General features: G+C 38.7%; 1 protein-coding gene across 1 annotated transcript in view; it reads left to right on the top strand.

Moving 5' to 3' along the window:
- The window catches only part of LOC104927904 (CUB and sushi domain-containing protein 1), a 294,884-nt gene that overhangs the window by 38,045 nt on the left and 239,411 nt on the right, over positions 1-17,428 (top strand). Inside the window, exon 3 of the mRNA XM_027281351.1 lies at positions 4,101-4,213. Within this exon, the coding sequence (XP_027137152.1) occupies positions 4,101-4,213 (113 nt within the window). The remainder of the gene's footprint in view (positions 1-4,100; positions 4,214-17,428) is intronic.

The raw sequence follows: 17,428 nt of genomic DNA, 5'->3' as shown, positions 1-17,428 counted from the left end.
GAGAATGGCCAAACCAAGATCCTGTGGGACTTCCAGATCCAGACTGACAAGCTGGTGATGGCTAACCAACCATTGTGGTGATAGACAAACAACAGAAGAAGGCTATGGTGATAGATGTAGCAATTCCGAATGACAGAAATATCAGGAAAAAGGAACATGAGAAGATCGAGAAATACCAGGGGCTGAAAGAGGAGTTGCCCCCAGGGTGGAGAGGCCCGGTGGATATTCCCAGTTAGAGAAGATGTGGGGAGTAAAGGCAACAGTGGTGCCAGTGGTAATTGGAGCACTGGGAGCTGTGACCCACAAACTCTGCTACAGTAGATTCCAGGTACAAGACCTGAGGTCTCTGTCCAGAAGTGTGCATCCCTAGGAACAGCTAAGATACTGTGCTGAACCCTCAAGCTCCCAGGCCCCTGGTAGAGGACCCGAGCTTGAGGAAGACACACCACCCACCATAGGGTGAGAAGGGGTCTGATACTGTTTTAGACAGATGTTATACTGACAGGTGTTTTATTTTTTTATGTGGGTAAGATTATTTGGGATCACTTTTCTCATTATGAACTGTAAAAAGAAGAACTAACAAAGAACTATGAACTGAATTCAAATAGCTAACAAACATACTTACTTACTTACTTACTTACTGTAGGTCAAGCACCCTGCAACAAGCATGCACTGTGTGTGAATATGCATACAGCTGAAAAATCACGTTGTGTTTTTCTCTAAAATTGCTCTTTAGCCAATAATAACGATACTAAAATGTATGTGGGGTTACCATTAATCCTTTAAAATATTCATCAACACAACATGACAAATCATCAACTAAATGCTTGAGTTATACATAATATTGCATAATAATCAGAGGATTTATTGGGTGTTTTTTAAGTTGACTCAGTGACCTACCCTTTGCTGGTACAAGCTCAGTCTAAGAGCTCAGTCTAAAAAAAAAAAAACATCTAAAAACCCAAATAACCTAAAAGTTTATAAAAAAAAAAGAGAAGAGAAAAAGGCACCAAATCTCATTCACATTTATAACAAGCAAAAACTTTATTAATCCCTTTTGACTTCTCTATCCCCCTCTTGTCTCATCTCACACCTTGCCTCTCTGTACTGTCCTTCTTACATTTCCTCTGCTTCCTCCCTTTCTCCATCTCTTTCTGTTTGTCACATTTCGCATGCTCTCTTCATCCGTTCTTGTCTGTCCTTCGTGTCCTTGCTTTGAAGCCATAGAATTAAAATGATTCATTTTTCATCATCCTGTTTTCACCGTCCTCTGTCTTGCTCAGTGGTTAAATGACTTAGGCTCTTTTACTTTCTTTTTTGTCCATCCACCATCTTTTGTCCATCTCTTTCCCCATGCCTTTTTCGTTTCTGCCTCTTCTCCACTTTCTCACGTATTCTCTTTCTCTCTCTCTTTTTGTTCCACCTTAGTTCACCTCTCTGTTGACCTAGCTGACCTTTAAAATGATGAAAAGTGAATTGTACAAAATGATTGCCAATATTACTGAAACCAGACTCATTATCATCACTGCTTTCATTACATTCAGTCCTGTTGGAATGTCTCTTTAGTTTCCCCTTCACTCCCGTTCCCTTTGCCTCTCCCCCTTTTAATTGTTGCATACTGTTATATGTGAAATTCATTGAGTCCAAACTTGACCTCCAGTGATTATTCTTTTAATTGGATATACGGTATTGTTTAGTTGACTCCGCACTTCACTGTGCTCACTTTCATGGATACTTTATGCACAGCATAAAACCAAGATAATCTGTGCATTCATACTTTTTCAAGTTAGGAAAAGTGAGCTAACCCTAACATTCGTTTTCCTCAGTCATACTCTGTAAGTCTTCCTGGGTATACATGTGTTCCTAGGACAGATTTGATATAAACTTCCTCCAGTGGGGTCTTGGTCTGCCCCACGGTCTTCTCCCAGTCGGACATGGGGGCAGAATCCATAGGCATTCTGCTCAAATTCCCAAAGCATATGAACTGACTCTTTTCAGTACTATGAACCAGTGGTTCTACTCAGAGCTTTCTCTAAGTGTCTGAATTCCTCACAATCTACCCAAGATTTTGGCCCTTTGCAAATGCATTCTCACTCTCATCACCCGCAGCCTCAGGATGAGGATTATGGCATACTGTAAATCTACTGGGAACATGAGAACTTTACCTGCTTTCAGGGGGCAAACTTGCTTGCAACCTAGAGAGGGCAATCCACCATTTCAAGCGCAGTACCATGGCCTCAGATTTAATGGTGCTAATCCTCACACAGTGCTTTCCCTCAGCTGCAAACCAACCCAGTGTGCACTAGAGGTCATGGTTTGATAAAGCCAATAGAGCTACATCATTTATATAAAAAAAAAAAAGATAATCAAAATTGACAAGAAAGAAAGTCCAAGAAAGTAACAAATTAAACATGACAGAGTGCTTCAAACACATACAGAAACAACATTATTAGTGTTGTTAATCTCTTCACTTGAAAATTTCAATTCAGTTTTCCACAAGCAAGTGTGCTATTTAAAAAAAAAATGCTGCTGCCTAACTTAAGATTAAAACCTCAATATATATTATTGAGGTTTTGTGCAACTAAAGATAATTAATTTAACTAACAATTCATTCTAAAAGTGCATTTAGACAGACAGCAAAGTGAAGTTTCTTTTTCTTTCCATGTTTATTTGCCCCAAACAGCTAATGTACTAACTGTACAGCTATTAGCTGCAAGCTAGCTGATGATGGATGCACCAACCATGGGTATAGGAGTATGTCTGTGAGTTTTTATTCAGCTTAGCTGTAACTGAACGCACAAGGAGCTCGAGAAAGGATTGGGACGTGCAGTACATCTACTGGTAAATTGGGAGCTTTGCTGTCAAGACCTCAAAATACTTAAAGTGCATCATCTGGGGCAGCAACAGGCTTGGAGGTGTTTATCCTTATCTTAACCATTTACCCTTGGCTGCAAACCAACCCAGTGAGTACTGGAGGTCATGGTCTGATACAACAAACAGTACTGTATTATCTATAAATGGCTCAAACGCAGTCCTGAGGTCATCAAACTGGATACTCTCCGCCCAGAGTAAATGCACTCGTCTTTGATTGTTGTTCATTTATCCAGTTGTAAAAGTTAGATTTAGGTTGGTTTTATGTTTGCAGTGGCATTTTAAGGTTTAGTTTTTGATATGCTGTATGATAATGAGTCTTTATGGAGCTCTATATGCCTAACTTAAGCTGCATCTGTGCTTACTGCATCTATATAAAGTGCAGCAAGTTCAGTTATTTAGCTCACCTTGAGGTTATTGGATTCCATGCCAGTATGAACGATATGAATGTCAGATGTTAGTTTCTGTGTTGTATATTTCTTCATTACATGAACAATTTTGATTTACATTATTTAGGTGAGTCAATCAATATCACTATACATCTCTTTCACTTTTAGCTCTTTCTGTTTTGTGTTATTTGTTCCTTCACAGTCCTCCCTATTCTCCTCCCCAAATCGTTTAACCATCAGCTCTCAATTAAGTCTCAAAGGGCTGTTTCAGCACAGCATCCAGTGTAATTAAGAGCTCACCTCCCTTTATCTGAGCCAGACTTTTTCTATCATGCAAGCTTGACCGTTCTAATGTAAATTCTTCAATTATTGTATATATTTTTATTTTCTGTTTTCCCGCCTCACAACATGGTTGTTTATCAGGAATAGTGGGTCTTATGCACTGTAGCTCAATGATGTATGAAATTCATATAATTCATGTTTTAGAGAGTGGGAAAATCACTCCCTTCACTCTCTTTTGACTTGGTAAAGAAGACAGCAGGAAACCTGAGTCTATCATGGAGTTGGGAAAACACAAAAGAGAAGATCTTGGAGGGATTTGATCTCAGGGCAGCAGGGGTTTTCATGGCTTCAGGGCTGGAGGTCTTATCCACCGCATCTGAACACACATTAAACTGAGCACATACAGTTGTATTTTCTTGTGACATACTTATTTATTTTTCTGTGTTTCTGGATTTCAGATTTAATGTTGGCTTTTAGTTTGATTTTCGAAGTCAACAGTTAAATGTCTTGCTGTGTTTCAGAGATGTGTTCTTTGAAACATTTCTTTCTGCTTTTCAGGTTGTCAGGATTCATGCTGCCCTCCCCTATAGTCAGCAGTGGATCTATATTGGCCTTGTGGTTTACCACAGACTTTGCCGTCAGTGCACAGGGCTTCAAAGCTGTATACGAAGGTAAGACAATGTATGAGTGATGTATGAAGGCTGAGCCAAAAGTGATGACAGATTTTGCCTGCAAAGGGATTGAACTGTGTTGGAAAATGCTGTGTGAATAAGATAAGCTTTAATGAACAAGTACCACAGTATGCAACATAAAATAAAAATAATGCTGTGATTATTACTGGCAAGTATTCATAAGTAGTTTTCTGTGCTGCAGTTATGAATAATATGTTGTTTATTATAAAGCATCCAGTGATATGATGCAACTGCTTGGAGTGATTTGATAACATTTTTGGATTTTGATTAGATGGTGCATAATTCAGGCTGTCAATCTAGCTTTTTAAGGATTGTGTGAGTAAATTTAAGTGCAGAGAAATCAGGGGTTGAACTATTTTTTGTTCAGAATTAGATGAACAGGCAGTCGCATAATGTATATGCAGGCATTTTTTTCTGGACTCAGAGCAAATATGTATGCCCGAGCCTTACTTTTGATTGATGAGATTAACTCTTCGTGGTAAAATAATAGTAGTATATATAATAGTTCTCTTGGCTCGCAGCCCAGAGCTGTTGTCTTGGTCATCCCCACATTAGTTGGGACCACTGTAATGTATAGCCTACACTATATATGTACATTACATAGTTATGTATTTATCTGTCCTATATTCTTCTCTGACAGGAGCATTGCTTGTTGTGTTGACTTCTTGGCTTCATGTTGTTTTTCTATGTATCCTATATGTGTGTTATAAACGGAATATACAAGACTTTTCCTTGCCTATGTGCCTGTTGGGATGTGGCACACATGCTGACCTTTTGAAGATGCATGCACATACATACACGTACAACTCATCTATGAATCATGAACTCTAAATATCAAAGACAAACTCAAGAGACCAGATATGCACACTTACTCCCTGTGTGTATGTGTGTGTGTGTGTGTGTGTTTCACCTTTTATGGGGGGCATTTTATGCCAGCACACTATACTAAAAACGCGTGCACAGCGCTTATGCGATGACATCAAACGTCTAACGTGCACGTGTAAATTCCATTCACTTTCAATGAACAGACTGGCGTCATGTAGGCGACACACAGACGCTGCACACGCGTTATTGCGCATACGCCGACGTGACGGTTTCGTGACGGGTGAACTACGCCTCAAATACGTGACATGAAGACCACGCGTGACTCTTAAGTACAATTCTACATGAGCGTACAGGCACACACTGTGTAGTGTCTGTGGAAATCAGATGGCGAGGGGTCATCCGTGCCGTGCCACGTGCGAACACACGCCTGTGCACACGCTCGTCTCAATTTATGTGCGCGGGCGGTTCTCTCATTCTTATGAGAGCAACTGAACTAAATGAATGTTGAGATATATCAGGGACTGTACCATTGCTCAGGCGCGAAACTGAGGAAGTGGCTGTGCGCATTTACGCACGAGGTACACTGGATCATCAGGACATGACAGTTATTCATTTTCTATGTTCTGCAGCCGATCTACACAGATCAGCTGTTACACATAGTCTCAGGTTCATACGGGATTGTTTAGAAGAAAATATAATTTATGAATCCCAAGCCCCATCAGAGCTGTCAGGATTATTTTATTGAGTTATACTGTAGGCGTTCACACGCTATAGGCGTCACTATTGTACTAAAGCCAACGCTTCAGACGCCTTAACGTGTGCATGTGTGACTGAACTAGTCTAAACTGTCACATCTGTCTTTCTTGGTAATACATGGACTACTTAAATTGTGAAGCGAAGCAGCTGTTAAACTCAAAATTCATCATAAAGTAAACAAGTATTTGTACATTGAGACGAGCGTGCGCACAGGCGTCCGCTGAGTTGACATGGCATGACACTTATCACCCGTCACCCTTCATTATTTGGTGTACTCGCAATACGCGTGCCTGTACACGCGCGTATCGAACGTGTATTTTTCTTTATGCAGGCGTGGGCGACGCGGTTAAGGCGTTTTAGTACAGCGTGCTGGCATAAAATGCCCCCCATACACCTTTATCCTTCTCTGTCTGTGTATACTAGTGTGTGTGTGTGTGTATTCATTGATATGTGTCATTTGTGTGTTGGTGTATGTTGAAAGCAAACCTGACAGCCATTCAACATTTTCCAGGAAATACTTTGTCTTTATTTTTTATTTATTTGTTTTCCATTGTTCTGCTCCACATCTGTGGGGACCCTTAAGTGTGTTTGTTGCCTCAGGAGTGACTGTGATTGTCTCTGCGTACTGTATGTGTGTGTGCACGCATATAACTGATAGGTCTTTTGGCTAATGTCTTTTTTTTCTCAGTTGCTTTGTTTTTTATTGATGTCCTAGACTGTGTTTGTTTTGATATGTGTAAAATGGTAATCTATATGTTCGCAGTGCATGTGTGTGTGTTTGTGTGTGTGTGTGTGTGTGTGTGTGTCTGTGAAGAAGATGCATCCATGCATCAAAACAAGGGATTATTTTGTTAAATTGTTTATTTTTGTGTATATAAGATCAGTTATCAGTTACGATCTGCAAGTTTCAACTAACTGGTCTATTTGATATTTATGCCTGTAAGGCTAAGAGGCTAAGACAAATATAAAGAGGGTGAATACTGTGAACAAAATAGCAAAACAAAAGAGATAGAAAGGAAGATTAAACAGTAAATAAAAAATAAATGTATACAGCCGATTTAATTCATGTAGATGTACAGATCCAGTTTAGTTGGTAGTCCGTCGGCAGGCTATCAGAGGGAAGATGAACAGTTAACACAGGGTAGATCATGTTATGGAAACACCTGGAAATCGATTAAAATGGTCAGTTATCATAGAATTGATCTATGTCCTGAAAAAGTTTAACTGCATTTTTGCCCCTTGCCCCAATTGTCAAAGTCAGTCTGCATTGTTCAAAGGATTGTGTTTCCTCAAATAAAAAATAAATAATTGCTATGCAAATCATATCCATAGCCATTTACCAAGACAAATTGGTCTTTTCAAATTGTCAGTCGATTTCACAGAGATTTTAGTGTTTTTGAGTGTTAATCACACTGCAACTTTAACCACTCTCAAAGATTCCTGCTAACTCAAAACCACTAATACCAACCCGGTCATGGCTGACTCGTGAGAAAAAAACAACAACAACAAAAAAACTCCTATTCAAAGCCTGACATAGAAAAAAGGTGATTTCAAGCAAGCTGAGAAGCACCCCTGTGACTTTAATCACTTAGGTCTGAATTCAAAGCAGATCCACCATTCAGCTTTAATTTTGAATGCTCTTTGTAATCTGCAGAGTTCACCAGGAAAAAGTTTGTTTTCATCCAACCAAGAAAAATACTGCGGTCACCTATCTACTATGTGAGAATCCTGAGTGGAATGTTTGATGTGAATAGGATTTTAACAGTGTTCATGTTCAGTAAAAGGACATTTTTACTGTGCAGATCCACTGTAATGTTAATCATCCTTTAACCCAACTTCTATCCTTATTATGCTGTTGAAAGTAGGAAACCCAGCCCATATCTTGCATAATTTGCAAATGTGAATACTGATCATAAAAATGCTTTTCGATAGGTCAAATGGTCAAGAACTTGAATTCATAACTGTTTGAGATCTGTAGTGCTATTTCATGCTCAGTTCTAGTACATTTTTTATCCCATTGTGGCTCAGTGCCCTCATAGACTAGACAAGATAACAGTGAACACGTCCATGAGGACTCTGGTCCAGGGGGTGGACATTTTGTTATACATTATTGGAGTCTATTAATCCCTAAACTGACACTACCCCTCAGTGCCTGAAAACTTCAAGAAATCTGTTGTTCGTAGTTTTGTTCTCCCTACTAAATACACATTTCGAAACTGTTTTTTTATTATTGTTTTTGATTTTTCCTTAGACACATTCTTTGCTTTTGTTATAGCGTTTAAAGTCGTACCCCCAAAACCTCTTCCTAGCGTACTGTTAATGTTTTGCTGTGACTGTGTTTAATGTTTGTGTCTTTGTATTTTGGTTGTTGTCCCAGTCATTGCTATGGCTTTATGCTTCAATCGAATTTCCCTATGGCATAAAAAAAGAAAGCACAAAATAAATGACTAAACTGAACTCTACATAAGTTGATTTAGACAAATAACGATTGTGCAATAAAGAAAATATTGATTCAGAATCATTAGACAATCTCAACATCTTCTTTCTCTCTTTTGTTACCTTTTGTTTAAACTCCCCTACACCTTTTTATCATTCTCTCTCCTCTACATTCTTTCTCTGCTTCCATTCATTTAAACTAATTGACACTAACAAATAATCTATTGGGCCCTGTCTTTTTATCGGCCTTAAAAACCTGTCTTCCCTGTTTGTCTGTCAGCTTCTCTCTGTTAACGTAGACAGTTCTGTGAACAAATCTTTCCTCTGTTCTCTCCCTTTATTAAAGGAAACCAAATTGAACTATAAGTCTGAACACGTAGCTAACTGATGAGACCCCAGTTGCCTGAGAGAGGGATGGTGGTGAAAAAGAAAGAGAGAGGAGGGAGCATGGGTCACATGAATCTGTAAGAGGGGGAAAGCAAGGCTTTGCAATTTTTTTTTTAAAAAAAAAGCAACTTTGCATACCAGCTCTGCAAGACAAGATGATCATCAATTAATTGGCCCTGAAGCAGAAAGAAAGAAAGAAAGAAAGAAAGAAAGAAAGAAAGAAAGAAAGAAAGAAAGAAAGAAAGAAAGAAAGACAGACAGACAGACAGACAGACAGAGCAGGGTTGGGTAAAAGAGGGGTGTGGAGAAAGATGGCTAGGAGGATGAGGAAGAGGTAAATAAACATGAGGAGGGGTGAATCCATCTGTCTATATATCGAATTTGTTGTCTTGCGCCAAATCTACAGTAAATATATAGTGTTATATCATAACAGAAGTTATCTCACCATCGCCAGACCAATATTATAATCATCATCCTCATTGGAAACATTTTTATTTAAAAAAAGGAAGAATCTGAGGTGCTTTTTTTATAGTGATGATGTTTTTATGAAGAGGGAAGTCTGGGCTTCCCTGCTGAAACTGCTGCCCCCGCGACCCGATAACGGATAAAGTGGGAGAAGGCGAATGAACGAATGTTCTTATGGTATATTATATTGAGATGCAGCCCAGATGGATGATTTTTTTTGTCACATGTAATTCTCCCAACACCGTCTGTGTCTCATCCCCCTGCAATAAATAAATAAAATAAAGTATTTTAGAATATTTAATATCTATATTTGTTGCCTATATGTTCAGGAATGGGTCAGTTAGCAAATGCTCTTACAGCTGCTTGATCAGGAGTTAGACCTGAAGCCGTAGCAATTGATCTGTTGGAAACAGTACGGATTAGAGCCTTCTGTCCACTAGGGCTTTCTCTCCACTGTGTCTTTCGTATATAAAAGTAAGATGTCTTGCTGCTGGGAGCTTAGCATGTGTTTAGGACTCGCAGTGCCAAATGCTAAAAGTAATAAATATTTAAACTTTTATAAAGATCGCCTTGCCTCAAATGAGTTTGCCATTGTCGCTTAGCAACAAGAAGCACAACCAGCACTTCCCCTGAGCAGAGCATTAAGTGCTGCTACCCTAACACACTGGATACCAGGACTTACTTTCTTCTTCACAATAGTTAACAGTATAAAACTATCCTGAAACAAAGCAAAACTGTATCAAACACATGTAAATGAATTAATGCAGTTCTGGTGTTTATTACTGTCATAATATAAATATATACAGTATGTTTACTGGTCTCTGGGTTTCAGATCTTTTTTAGCTTGAAATTATTATGGATGCATAATACTATATAAATACAACGTGATGATGAAGATTAATTGTGTACCAAATGAAGAACTGTTACATCTCATTTTATTAACAAATTAAATTTTAATGGGTAAATGCGATTTAAGGCCAGTATATAAATGACTATAAAAGTAATTATTTTCAGAACAAAGGAATTTTTAACAATTCTCATTTAACTTCTTGACTAAGAATACAAGAGAACTGCTCTAATTAACAAGGTCCATTATTTATAAACTGTTGATGATTATGTACAATATGCGCCACAGTCCAGCAGTGTGTGTGTGTGCGTGTATTAGAGAGAGAGCGAGGGTAAGAGAGATTATTTACTTCCAGCATCACCTTTAACTTTAAGACAAAGTAAAAACATCATTTTCAAAGTCTCAACCTCCCACACTCATTCTCCCCGAACACACACACGCCCACCTACACACACACACACACACACACACTTTGAAATAAAGAGGCCGAGTGTGCGTTTTTCAGTCCCTAGGCTAGCTGCAGAGTTTCCTCTCCTGTTGAGGGACTTCTGTGAAAAACACGACTTGGAAACCCTTTAAAGGGACTCTGCACATTAAACACAAGCACATACACACAAATTTCAGGCTTATCCAGTGTTGGAGATTACATAGGGACCACTATGGAAAAGCAACGGTGGTAGAATAAAGATAAGATGTGAATACAGAAGAGACGAGGGAAGGCTGAGGCGGGCCGGCCTGTGTGTGTACATGTTCTAGTGCATGTGTTACAGGTCACAGGCATTTTTTGTTCGTTATCATTTTTTGTTGTTATGGCATGTTACCATGTATAATAACCTATACATGGTAACATGGGCTATCACTTCTACACTGCATTACACATGCAATGTGTGAGTGTCCATGCCTGAATGTGTATATATCTGTAAAATTGTTCATCCCCTTTGGTGTTGGCATTTCCACCGTCTCTCTCTTTCTTCTCTCCCTCCCTCAATAGCCCCCCCCAACCTTCCCCAATCTCTGCTGTGTAGACTGGTGGAGAATCCATTAGGAACACTTCTACAGTAGGAGCTTCCAAATCTTGCTGACTTGATGCAAGGCTTTGCACTGTGGCAAGAGCCCTGTAGCCACCAACCATTGGACGAGATGCAAAAAGATCGCAGCCTCCTGCTCAGGGATTTGGGGTCCTTAGACATGATGTTACACATAAGAAAGATTTATTCATCTGGAGTTTTTCCGATGCCTCTAGCCAGATAATTTTCTTAGCGGTGCCTTTATACTACAGAGTTTCGCCTTAGTAAATCTCAGAGGGCTGCAAATAGCCATTGCAGAAAATTGCACTACTGCAGATGGGAGTAGTGACATAATATGAATATAAACTATGGGATTTTGGCAGATTAAACAAAAAGGTTGGGTTTTGTTGTGATTTTTAAAGACAAGTTTTCATATTTTTGACAATGAAATTATGATGAACGATAGCATTGAGCGAGAACTCTGATGAACAAGTCCTGGTACAGATAATCAATTTTTTTCCGAAAAGTGAGCATCCATCCATTATCTGTAACCAGTTATCCTTATCAGGGTCGCGGGGGGGCTCGAGCCTATACCAGCTGGCTTTTGGTGAGAGGTGTGGTACACCCTGGATAAGTTGCCAATTATTATATTATATAACTGATTATTATCAAAATAAAATGTGTCAATATCCATTATTCTGACAAAAAATCTGAGGCTGTTCTGTAAAAACTTTTCTAATAAATAAAGAAACTTGTGATCAACCCATACCAATTCAGGTTCCACCCACATCCAATTTAAGTCCCACCCATTCAGAGTACACATACAGATCAGATAATGTGTACTTGCTTATCCCTAATGACATGGTTATGGTCATTTTGTGAATACCTTTGGAAGGTAGTTGTATTGTTGGCTGGTTAGCTGGCTGGTTAATTAAATATTACATATTTTGACAGACCCTTACTGCAAATTCACATCAGAAGCAACGCATGGTGTGTGCATCCAACTGTTCAATCAACACACAGAAGCAGCTGTCATGTCAGCAGCAACTCCTGAGGAGCGGAAAGGACGGCGACAGGTCAAACTGTTATCACCAGGCTGAGTAACCTCACAAGTTTACCAGACAAAAATAGTTTTGAAGTAGTAGTAGCGAGGAGCGTACAGGGAGAAAATGGGATTTGCTTTTTGTTTATTTATGCACTGATTTGTTTTCCCCCATAGAATATAGGGTGGACAAACTACTGTAGGCCTATACTGACACCAGACAACTTGAAGAGAAACTGGGGCACATGATCAACCATTACAGATATGTGTGATTAAAAAGACCAGAAGTAGCTGGGGAAACTGTAGATAAAAATAAATGTATGTGTTAGGAATCTGGATTGTTGCATTTGACCAATGAATTTTAAAGAACTATCTTTGAGGATTGGCCTGTAATATCTGAATTATTGGGGCCTATTTTTTAAAGGATCGGGATGTGTAGGATTTAGTGGCAGCTAGTGGTGTAGTTGTGGATTGCAACCCTCTCCACTCGCCCTGGGATTGGCCGTCTGGCATGGCTGCGCATCCATGAGCCGTTAAATAGTAGAAAAAAATACTACACCATTGATTTCTTATTTTGGGCATGAAAATGACAGCTGTGCCAGTTTGAAACTAGCTGCTTTGCACTGTGTGTAAGATAGTTCCCATCATGTCTTAAATCACTACTTTAATTAATATCTAACTGCGCGTTCCATTCCACGTTGCATTTTGAAACCCATTTCTCACCACATACTGTACTTTGTTTTTCTGTTCAGTCTGCTCAGTTAATTTCCCTGTTTGAATGACAGTCGACCAGCCTGCTGGGTTTCAAAGTTAAATCCAGTTGGCCAGCTTGCTAAATAAAGAACAGTCAATACAAAGCTTCAGGGGGTTCAGTTATCAAGGTTCAGAGATCATGAACGAATGTGCTCAAGCTGTTTTTGTGTAGGGAGAAATGCATTTTACCATCTGCTCACAAGCACCAGTGGCTAAAAGCAGTGTTGACTTGCATAATACATATTTTTCCACTCATTGTTTCCTAAACTCGTTATCACACATCGCTCTTGTCAGTATACTTTTGAATCCATGTGGGTAGCTCCATCAGCAGTAATCATCAGCTACATTTCTATCAGCATACATTTCCCCTGAACACGATGTAGCTGCTGATTTAGAAGATTGCCTATGTTCTATGTTAAGAATTTATAGATTCACAGTAATAATTTCTTTCATTAGGTCAGAGAATTACTGAGCTTGTAGGTCTGGCATCAGCAACACAGACTCAATTTATCTGAGTGAAACTTAGAGGGTAAACAAGTCTCAGTCATTCCGTAGGAAAATAAAGTCATTTGGATTTCCTTTTGATTAGCTTGTTGAGGAAATGGGTTGCATGTATACTGATGAAATTGGTTATATATACATGTAAAATATTAGCTGTTTGAAGTGGAAATGGTGGAGATGACTCAAATGAATGGGCTTGGTGTAAACAAAATGTGATGTTTATGAAAATTGCTTTCATGTATATAATAGGATGTCTTAAAGTAGGGCACAGACATGTAAATGAAAATCAGCAAACACACACACACACACACACACACACACACACATACAAACACACATAAAAAGACAAATTTGAGATGTTTAGTGTATACAGGTTAGGTTTCTGAATATGTAACTGTACAGTCCCTTTACATCTAAAGTGGAAATGAAAAATGTCATTTCCTACCTTTCTGCAAAATGTTTTTTTTTTTTTTCAGCAGGATATTATTGATTATGATTTCTGGCATTTAGTGCATTCCTCTGTTACCTTTGCATCCCCTTTTTTAGCACTCTATCGACCTGTTAGCCCCTGCTCCTATCAGTATCTGTGTGCCCTTCATTGAGAATAATAGGATGGCGAGTTTAGTCAAAGCCAATGGATTTAGCAGGGAAGCGTCTTAGAGCAAACACAGCAAATCATTAAAGGAAGGAAGCACTACCGGTGGATTCGTTAACTTAGATAGTCAGGTGCTGCTACATATTTGTCCATTCATGTGTGTGTGCTTGCAAGATAAAGACAGCAAAAGAGCTAGCGTGAAAGCGAGGGACGGTGAAAGAGGAAAGGGAGAAGCAGTCCATTACACCATTAACCCATATTGACTGGAACGCCATAGGAAGCTCTTCACTGTGGGAGTGTGTCATATAACGCTGTTGTTACTGACGCCAGCAGTAGTCAACTACATCGATCTAAGCAGCAATGTCAACTATCCTGCTGTGTGGTGTGTGTGTGTGTGCTCATGGTGGAGTAGCAGAGGAGTGTTCAAGGGTGATACCACCGCCATCAAAGCATGTTGTCGGAGCCAACACACACACACTTTCTGTCTCTGTCTCTCTCTCTCACACACACACACACACACATGCACTTGTGGCGAGCGTGTAATCAGCTTCCCACCATGTAGTAAAGTCAATATGATGTCTGAGTGGTTTGAACTTGGCACCCTTTATGTTATCCTCAGTTTCTTTGGGCTAACTCGTCTCTCAGCACAGTCGCTAAGAGCAGAAGGTGGAATATATGCTGACACTTACACCTCGGAAATGTTCAGCACATCCATGGTATTGTTTTGTTGGTGGACATGTCTTCTTGGGCAGCTAAAGATATCAGACCATATTCAGGGCTGAGTTAAGTATATGAATCATTTCTGACAAAACTGTGTCCATCAGCATTCACGGACTTATCTGAGGACGCAGGCAGCTGTTCAGGCTTAGAACTCACATGGTTTTAGTCAAACACTGTCTTTCAGTCCAGCATCACTGTCTAAAGCTGTGGTTCCCAAACTGTGGGGCGTGCCACTGCGGAAAAATATGGAAAGGTGTCATAAATAAAGAAATAACAAAACACTGGTCTAAACAATCGACTGCAGCATGTCAGACTGGTAGACTTATACAGTATGCACACACACCGAGCTTTCAAACATATAAAAGAAAAAAAGAAATTGATTCATGAATTTAATTAATAGTAATTTGAATAAATAAATGAATATTTATATATAACACATGTTTTAATAAAATGTGAGCTGGTTTATGTTTTAATCAATCAGTTATTTATGCCATGCATGACTTTTAATTATCCATATAACTTTATTGTAGAAAAACAGCCATTCTATAATCTCGACAGGCTAACTATCTTGTAGTTCGGGACGTTTTAAATTGCATTTTGTGATGGTTGTTAGTTAAGTTAGAGCCCTGATTTATGTTCTTTTACCAGAGAATCTGTATGAGTAAAATAATTTTTACACCTCTAATGGATGTCTCCCTGCAATTACTATTCCATTCAGATGTGAGAAGAATCACCACTTTTTCCCCAGACAATCACCCTTTTCTTGTTGAGAGTGGGGAGCAAATGCAGATGGTTGATAATTTAGCTTTAAGTGATCACTTCTTGTGCGAAAGGAAATTAAATTAATTAAATCAGCCACTTAAAATAAAACACATAAAATTCAACTATTTTTTGTTTAGTTGTTTTTTTTGATTCTCACAAAATTGACTGCTGCTATTTTTTCAGCTCTGGTAAAGGTTCAAGAATATCAAAATTTCATATTGTAGTTTTCACATTGTAGTCAGACTTAAGATAAAGAAGGTTACTCATCAATATTCTCATCTAAATTTAGCATGTTTGTCGTATGTGACATTCAGAGGAATACAAGGAGAGTAAAACTAAAGAAATTTAGGAGGGTTGTCCTCTTTATTAATATTGCATTCATGGTGATTATGCACATTATGATTACATTTAAAAGGCACCATTAGTTTTATTCTCTGGGAGGCTAGAGGATTCTAGTCTGTGGTGGTGGAACTGGGTCATTCAGGCTTTCAGGTCCTCTAAAGGACTTGGCTACATCTGTCAAAAGATCCAGTCTTTGAATCAGGACACATTGCCCACCAGTCAGGTTAGAGGCAGGTTTAGTGATCTCCCTGTCTACCACTGGTACCTCTCTTAATTGAGTCTTTATCCTGGGGGACGCCCCATTCAGACTGGTGGAATAGCGTGCCTACTATTAAAAACTTTTGATGACTGGGATCATGAGGGATCTGAGGCTACTGATGCTGCAGTGGTATTAATATTTCTGCTCAATATTCTACTAGAAATAGTGTTTTCAAAGTCACACAGACCTCAGAGGTTAATCCTGCATTCACTGACCTTCAGATATGTTTACATTTGGATAAAGTATCAGTTTTATCTGATAATGTGACATGGGACCTCCCAAGTTAAGATTATCTTATGGGGATGCCTTATCTCTTATGACTAGTTACATTTCAATCTAATGGGAATTGGGGGGCCAGAGATAAAATATTTCTGTGGTATTTTCATATCTCGGTGCCCCCATTTTATCCTCAGTGTTTCTCTCTCTGGTGATAAGCAGGGCTCATAAAATCTGTGTGGAAATCTTCGATTACAGAAAGTGCTCGCTTACTGTCATTTAAGCTACACTCACTCTGACTCAGTCATGCTTTCAGTTTCTCACTGGTTTTAACTGGCTGAGTTTCTGACTCTGTGTCACATCTTAATTTTTTAACACATCACTGTCTTTCAAGGCAAAGAGGCAGATTATTATTATGATATTATCAAATCTGGTTGTGACTTTTAACACGATTCCACTGAATATAAAAGATCTGACTTGGATACATATGCCAAATTGACTCCTTTCCTGTCTTGTCTTTTTCAAAGTTCCACAGTTAAAGCCTTATACTGTAGGCGGTGAGGGTCACAAGAGATTTTTCCTTTCCGTTATTATCCATTATTATATATAGATTTTCTTTTCCCTCTTATATCAAGTACTGTATCACGCAAGTAATTGAAATGTAACAGCCTTTTAATGTCCCATATGAACAAGAAGTCTTCTTAAAAAAGGTATAATCACAAGCTTTTGATAATCAAATATCTGTATGAATAAACTAAATAACAGCTATTATAATTGAAACGCATTCAGCTATTTTCTGCCATTATAGCAGTGCACTGCAGTACTGGCAACGTCTTTCACTCAGTCTTCTTTCATTTTCTCTATGTGTGTTTTGGCATGTTTTAAAGAGTGGAGGCAGCAGGAGAAAGGAGAACTACACTTCCTGTACAAACATAGTTACCTGCTACACCAGGTCATTTATTTTTTTAAGACCTGATACACATCCAGTGGCATTATGAATTATTTTTAAGATTCTGTGTTAGTGAAAAACATTTTTGGTTATGTGCATTGCAAACTTTTAGATATATTTGTTAGGTTCACCTAGCTAAAATGAATGCAGTCTAATACAACAGTCCTGCAATAAATCCTCCCATTGTGAAGGTTTTAGTTTGTGGTGCTGTTGAATTGTATTGCTTTAGAGAGGTGTTTCTGTTATTTAGCTTGGTTTCGTTGATATAAATGAGGTGGACAAAATATAGAAATACCTCTAATGCAATACAATTTAACAGTATCACAAACTGC

This window comes from Larimichthys crocea, chromosome VIII, assembly GCF_000972845.2.
Source record: "Larimichthys crocea isolate SSNF chromosome VIII, L_crocea_2.0, whole genome shotgun sequence".
Classification (NCBI taxonomy): Eukaryota; Metazoa; Chordata; class Actinopteri; family Sciaenidae; genus Larimichthys; species Larimichthys crocea.
This window is presented reverse-complemented; position numbering and strand designations above follow the sequence as displayed.